Here is a 7,599-nt window from a genome sequence, read left to right on the forward strand (position 1 = left end):
CGGGGCTGGTGACTTGAGACTTGAGTTGAGGCAGATGGCAGACAGCACGTGAGTGCAGAGGACAACTACCGTGCCGGGCGAGCTCTCAAAGTTCTGTGTGTGCTTGAGCTGCAGCGCTGCTCCTGCTGCCTGTCAGCGATACACTGGCCAATCAGCAGCAGGATCTTTGCCCTGCTAAATGCTGATTGGCTAGTGTGCAGCAGACACAGTGCCTGGGATGGAGCCTAGATCATAGACAGCAGGTCAGACAGGGAGGAGTCGGAATCGGCAGCGCTGAGCATGCTTCCTGTTCACAGGGGGGGGGTCAAGGGGTCGGTGGGCGTAGCCAGAGGGGGGCCCTGACTGAGTTATAGGAAGTTAGAAATGGAACACAAGTGGGAAGAAAATTTGGAATAAACTGGCAGAGTAGCCATGTCATGTAGAGTAGGGGGCGGGGCCTTCCATTCTCTCTGGGCCCCCCTGTGCCATGGGCCCCATAGCAGCTGCGTAGTCTGCCTATATTGGCAGTATGCCACTGCCTTCATAGTCCCCTCCTTCCTTAACAGTGACCTCACAGTACCCCACAGACCCTTTAACAGTGACCTCCACAGCGGTCTGCCCCTTAACAGTAACATCCACAGCATCCTCCCCTTTAACAGTGACCTCCACAGCGGCCGCCCCTTTATTTATGACCTCCACAGTAACCAGTCTCCTTAACAGTGATTTCCACAATAACCCGCCCCCTTAACAGTGACCTCCACAGAGCTCCGTCCCTTAAAATGTGACCTCCACAACACTTTGTCTCCTTAACAGCGACCTCTACAGCACCCCACCACTTAACACTGACCTCTATAGTGGACCGTTCCCTTAACTGTGACCTCCACTGTTCCCTGCCCCCTTAACAGAGACCTCCACAGCGCCCGCCCCTTTAACAGTGACCTCCGCAGCATCTCCCCCCTTAACAGTGAGCTACACAGTGGCCTGCCCCTTTAACAGTGACCACCACAGCGGCCGCCCCTTTATTGGTGATCTCCACAGTACCCCGTCTCCTTAACAGTGATTTCCACAGCACTCCACCCCTTTAACAGTGGCCTCTACAGCAATCTTCCCCTTGCCACTGACCTCCATAGCGAACCGTCTTCTTAACTATGACCTCCACAGTAGCCTGCCCCTAGGGTGGCAAGAGGTCTGGTTTTAGGCCGGACAGTCGGGCTTTCAGACTCCCTGTCCTCCGTCCGGTGCAGGGCCTGGACAGCCACAGGGATGTCCTTTTGAACAGCTCACTGTCAGAATTTGATGTAATCTTCTAAATTACCACTAGTGGCCACTGTTTCACCCACTCTGAACTTGTCTCCTCCACCCCTGGATACTGCTGTGTTATCTGAGGATTTGCCCTTAACTAAGATGGCCGTTGTGATATTGGGAGCCATCTTGTTTCCTGTTTGGGCCTACTTATACCCATGAGGCAATGCAAACATTGCTCGAGTATTGTGACTTGTTCCAGTCTCCTGCTCCTCAGAACCGTCCTTTCCAGACCGTTCCGATTCTTCACTGGATTTCCTACCTCGCGATCTACTTCTCAAGTCTGCGCCTCGCTTGTTCCTTCTGGCCACTGGATTCCAGCCGCTTCTACCAGCGGCGTAACACTCACTCTCAGACAGCGGCACTGTTCTGTCTGAGCGTGAGCTGCAGGGAGAAAGTCACCCTCCCTCCCATCCCTGCAGCTGACAGAAGTTGATTTTTACCTTCATTTTTTCAATTCCCTTCAGCTGCGGAGTGGGAGTGTGTGTGGCCTAACCTGGTCGGGGGCGTGGCTTAGCTGGACCTAAATGACCACGCTACCTGCCCCCTGAAATGTGACCTCCACAGAACTTCACTCCCTTAACAGTGTCATCCACAGCGCCCAGCCCATTAAAAGCTGACCTACAGCAGTGAAGAAAAATGTCTGTGTTGTTATAAAAACCTGGTGTAAAACTGTGTGTATATGGAGATTAAGGGCCGGTGAGCTTCTATAGGCTGATAAAGGGTCATGTGACCATGCTTCTATTGGCTAATGCATTTTTGGGAAATATCTCAGGAACGGTACGTCCTAGAGAGCTGAGACCTGAAAACCTTCCCAGACACCTGACCAAGCCAAGACTCGGTCCTTGCTTTCTTCCCTATGCAGGGGTTCACCTGAACGATATCACACAACCTTCCCCTAGCAGGGGGGAGGCTACACTGATCCTAACTTCCTTCTCCACCCATGCTGCAGAATGTGGGTACAGCCCACTTCTCCACAGAGGGGGAGCTAAGCTGGAATAATCCATTCCAGCTCAGATATACTAAACTGTAACTAGTACCTTGCTAACATGTTGCTGCTACCTACTGGTAACCAGGCAAATTGCATGAACAATTACATTTAACATGGTTTTAGATGCACATTTGTGAAGACATAATATAAATTATATCAGATGACATTATAAAGGCTCTTAACAGATAGTAGCGGGGTAGAGGCGTGTAGTAACACAACTCTGCTGTGTTACAGATGTACTGATAAATTCTCTGAAACGCCTTTGGAGACAGCTTATGGTAGAGAAATGAACATTCATTGCATGGGCAACAGCTCTGGTAGACATTCCTGCAGTCAGCATGCCAATTGCACACTCCCTCAAACATTGCGACATCTGTGGCCTTGTGCTGTATGTTCAAACTGCACATTTCAGAGTGGCCTTTTATTGTGGGCAGTCTAAGGCACACCTGTGCAATATTCATGCTGTCTAATGAGCACCTTGATATGCCACACCTGTGAGGTGGGATGGATTATCTCGGCAAAGGAGAGGTGCTTAATAACACAGATTTAGACAGATTTGTGAACAATATTTTAGAGTAATGGGTCTTTTATGTATGTAGAAAATGTTTTCAGATCTTTGAGTTCAGCTCATGCAAAATGGGAGCAAAACCGAAAGTGTTGCGTTTATATTTTTGTTCAGTGTATATTAGATATATAGAATCGGGGCAGTGAGAATGCAAACTATGACAAAACAGTACAACAAGGAAAAATCATTTATCTATAAGTCTTAAAGTGATGTCTGAAATGTTTCTTCAAGCCTTCCTTCACTCCATTGTTCCTCTGTCTTGGCACTATGGGGGAGATTTATCAAGACCAGCACTTTCTGCATCTTGATATCCACTGCTCTTCTAGAGGATGTGCCTAATTTATGACAATACACAGAATTTGTCATAAATGAGGTGCATCCTCTGGCAGTCAGTGCGCCTAAACAGAAATCTGTTGTAGAGTTCTGACTTTATTTGTGCAAGAAAACTGGCGTAAATTAAGATAAATTTGTCACAGCGGTTGGTCATGCCCCTTCCCACTTGCAACTAATTTTTAAAGGCGCATGTAAAAAGTCGCAAAGTTTGCAACTTTTTAATGCTACTCTTCTGGCACAAACTGAATGATAAATCTCCCCCATGTGTCATTTTTTGGGGGGGGGGCTGAAAACTTTCTAAAACTGACAAGGATTGTCATAAGAGAGCAGAGCCCGTTAGTGACCGCAAAAAAGGCATAGTGGTGGTTACTAAGGGGTTAATGTACTGATTTATTCTGGAGCTTCTTACAGTTTTATGGACTTGGCATCTTGAGACATTCAGTTATGTAACCTCAACAAGCAGATTTACACATAAACCAATGCAGCTGAAAGGCAAACTTTTTACTTTAGTCCAAACACATGCAACTGCACTGAATTCTTTGTTGTTGATGGAAAAGCATCCCTTTTGCTGTGAAAAACATCTATAGGACTAGGGGTACTAAGGATTGGGCCTGATTCAAGCAATTAAGGGATCAACATGCTGTCTCATTCTCTTCATAAATGAAAAGAGGGATTTTAAAGCTTTAAGAAAAAAAAAATCACATTGACCTACACGTAAAGCCTGTTACGCAGCCAACGTGCAGGCTTCCTTACTGTCTAAGACCTGTGGAGAAAAAACTTGCTGAACTACAAGAACTTGATATTATTGAACAAATAGAGAGGTCTTCTCCCTGGGTGCCTCTTTTGGGTTTCCCAAAGGGAACTGACATTTGGACTTTGTGGATATGGGATGTGCTAATGAAGCTGTGCTCAGTGAATGGCACCCAATACTAAGCTTTGAAGATGTTCTGCGTGAGATGAATGGGGCAACAGTTTTTAGTAAATTGTATTTGAAATGGGGCTATCAACTTGAATTGACCCCAGCTTCTAGGGTCCTTACCATAAAGGTCTTTCAGAGGAGTTATCACATACTTGGAGAATTGCTCCTGTCGGGGGGTTACTGCAGAGTTGGTGACTTGCGCATGTCTGAGGGTTTACTTGGTAGAGAATTGCTCATTTTTGAGGGGATACTGCATAATTGGAAAACCGCTTTTGTTAAGAGGTTATTGCATATTTGGAAGAGATTTGCTGACGTCTGAGGATTATAAAGGAGTTAAAGAAAGGCCTATGCCGAGGGTATATTGAATGCTTGATGGAGAATTGCTCAGGTCTAAGGATTTTTGCAGAGTTGGATAATTACTTGTGTTTAACAGGCTGTTGCTTGCTTGGAGAATAGCTCATCTCTGAGGGTATTGCATACTTGGTGGAGAATAAGTCAAATCTAAGGGTCATCACATAGTTGAAGAATCGCACGTATCTTAGAGACTATTACAGACTTGGAGAATTGCTTGTGTCTGAGGGGTTATTGCATACTTGGAGAAATGCTTGTGTCTGTGGGGTTATCCTTTGTTAGTTAATTGCTTATGTATGAGAAGCTACTGCTTAATTAGAGAATTGCTCGTGTTTAGGATTTATTGCATATTTAGTGGATAATTGTTTGAGTCGGGGTTGCTGCAGAACTGGGGAAACACTTCTACTTTGGTGTTATTGCCTAACATGGAGCATTGTTCATATCTGAGGGTTATCACAGAGTTGGAGACTTGTGTTTGAGGGTTATCACACACTTAGAGAATCGCTCATGCTGAAGGATTATTGTTTGTGTCTGAGGAGTTATTGCATATTTGGAAAATTGCTTGTGTCTGAGGGTTAGTTGCCTAGTTGGAGTACTGCTTGGAGGGTTATTGCAGATTTTGAGGAGCATTGATTGTGTCTGATAAGTGTTTTGCTTGGAAGCAGGTGTACAGAAAGCTTTGTAAAGGTGAAATAGCTGTTGGCAGGGGTGTGCCCAGCTTTGTGTGACATTGCCTTTAATAATATTGTACCAATGCAGAAAAAAGATGTCTCGGGGTTGCTCTACAGTTAACTTTCAGTGTCTCACCGTGCTTTTAATTGGACAGTGTCCAAGCAGAGAAAGTTCACACCAAGTGGACGGTGGCCACTAGGAGCACCCATTTGATAACATTAGCATACCTGTAGCCTAATTTGCATATGAGGCAACCAAGAATAAAGGCGGGTTTAGACGGGCTGATGGAGCGGCCGATTGTCGGGAAGGAAGCATTCCTTTCTGACAGTCGGCTGCTCACTCAGTGAAGGAGACCGCTGCATTTACATACAGCGATCTCCTTCAGAGTATGAGGATGAGGGATCGCTATAGCAATCCCTCGTCCGCATACGGAATAATTGTTTCTGAACAGCACATCTGCTGCCGAGAAACGATGATTGGAGTACCTGCACAAACGACAGGATCACCTGATGAACAAGCGTAAATCCAGCTTGATGGTCTCTTTATACGGGACGATATTACAGCAAATTGCAAGGAAGGAAACGCTCCTTCCCGACAATCTGCTGCTCACTGGTTGAGGAGACCACTTCAGCAATTTACATGCAGAGATCTCCTCGAGAGATGGGGAGGAGTGATCGCTAATGCCATCTCTCTTCCCCATAACGACTTGTTTCCCAGCAGCAGATCGTGTTTAAATCTGCTGTCGGGAAACAAGGAGTTTTGTGTTCGCATAAACATTCCAAATACCGAATGAAAGAGCGTTTTGGTTGTTCGTCGGGTAATCGGCGCTACATTTACACCGCCGATCATCGCTAACGATGGTTACTATGAATGCTTATTAGCAATGATCTATGCGATTCTCGGCCCGTGTAAAAGGGCCCTTAAGTTTTAAAGTAAGAATGTCTAAAATGTTTCTTCAAGGCCCCTTTCACTTCTTTGTTTCTCAAGCAGTAGATAATTGGATTAAAAAGAGGAGTCATAAAGCTGTATAAGAGAGAAGATAAGTGTTCAAACTCCACGGAGTAGCCTGTAGGTCCTACATAGTTCAAGTTAGCTGTCCCATAGAATATGGTCACAACAATAAGATGAGATGAACAGGTTGAAAATGCCTTCCAGCGTCTTTCAGAAGATTTGATTTTCATGATGGTGCAGATAATGTGGATGTAGGAGATAACAATGTAAAGAAAAGGGGTAAAACCTAGAAAAATGCTGATAACGTACAACAACACTTTTCTGGTTTTGGTGGGATTACAAGCCACCTGTATGAGTGGAGGTACATCACAGTAAAAAAGGTTGATGCTCTGTTCTGAATGGCAAAATTTGAGGTTGGCAGTCATGACTGTGTGAAGAACAGAATTGAGGAATCCAATTAACCATGATGTGGCAGCAAGAATGGCACAAAGTCTGCTACTCATTACCACTGGGTAGTGTAATGGGTTGCATATGGCAACAAAACGGTCATATGCCATGACAGCCAACAGTATACACTCCGCTCCTCCAAGTGACACAAACAAATACAACTGAAAGATACATTTTCGGAAGGAAATTTGTCTGTTGCCCGTTACACAATTAAATAAAATCAACGGTTGAGTGGCTGAAGAATAGAGGATGTCTAGTAAGGAGAGGTTACTCAAGAAAAAGTACATGGGGGTGTGGAGATGGCTCTCAGCTCTAATAATGGTGAAAATGCAGATGTTACCAATGATTATTGTGCTATAAATGGCAAAAAATAAAATGGTGACAAAGAACGAATCTTCAGAGAAATTAAGAAGTAAAATGTTTTCCAGTAATGTGTAGTTCTTCTGATGTTCTTCAATCAATGACATCTGAAATGGAATTATATAAATCACTGAATCTTCTCACATCATTGTCACCATGTTGTAGTTCTTGTAGCCAGCACTGGTTTTAGTAGGTGGAAAACTGCGCAGTTGCCCAGGGTTCCTGTTTCTCTTGAACCCAGTGACAGGATCCAGAGAGAATCTAATAGTAGTATTACTGGTCTTTTTATTCGGGTATCATTTGAAATCTGCCTATTATTTGGGTACATTTCAGTATTGCCCTGACACTTTATGGTGGTATTATGTGAGCTGAAAACGTTCTAAATATGTGTCGCTATTTTTGCTTTGAATTATACAAGGCAACGTTTTAGGTAGTTTCCATAAAGAACTTTTGTGATGTCATAAAAGTGTGATTATGGAGGTATGATTGAACCACCCCACAAAAAAAATAAACTAATTTGAGAATCCAACAGTATTCAATAAAGTTTGGTTTAAAGGGTTTCTGTCACCAGAATTAACCCTATTAAACTGGCTGACATTAGCGATGTGCTAATATCAGCAGACCCGAACTGTACTATTTTTATGCTTATGGATGCCCCCGTTACTGCACAATTTTAACTTTGATTATATGCAAATCAGCCTCTAGGATCGGGGGTGGGGCGTTGCTCCT

The 7,599-nt window shown here is 44.4% G+C and overlaps 1 protein-coding gene across 1 annotated transcript; it reads right to left on the minus strand.

The window, feature by feature from the left end:
* Positions 1-6,032: 6,032 nt before the first annotated feature.
* Positions 6,033-6,977, minus strand: LOC122926212 (olfactory receptor 5V1-like). The gene has a single exon (XM_044277588.1). The coding sequence runs from the start codon at positions 6,975-6,977 to the stop codon at positions 6,033-6,035; it is 945 nt and encodes a 314-aa protein (XP_044133523.1).
* Positions 6,978-7,599: the final 622 nt, after the last annotated feature.

This window comes from Bufo gargarizans, chromosome 2, assembly GCF_014858855.1.
Source record: "Bufo gargarizans isolate SCDJY-AF-19 chromosome 2, ASM1485885v1, whole genome shotgun sequence".
Lineage (NCBI taxonomy): Eukaryota > Metazoa > Chordata > Amphibia > Anura > Bufonidae > Bufo > Bufo gargarizans.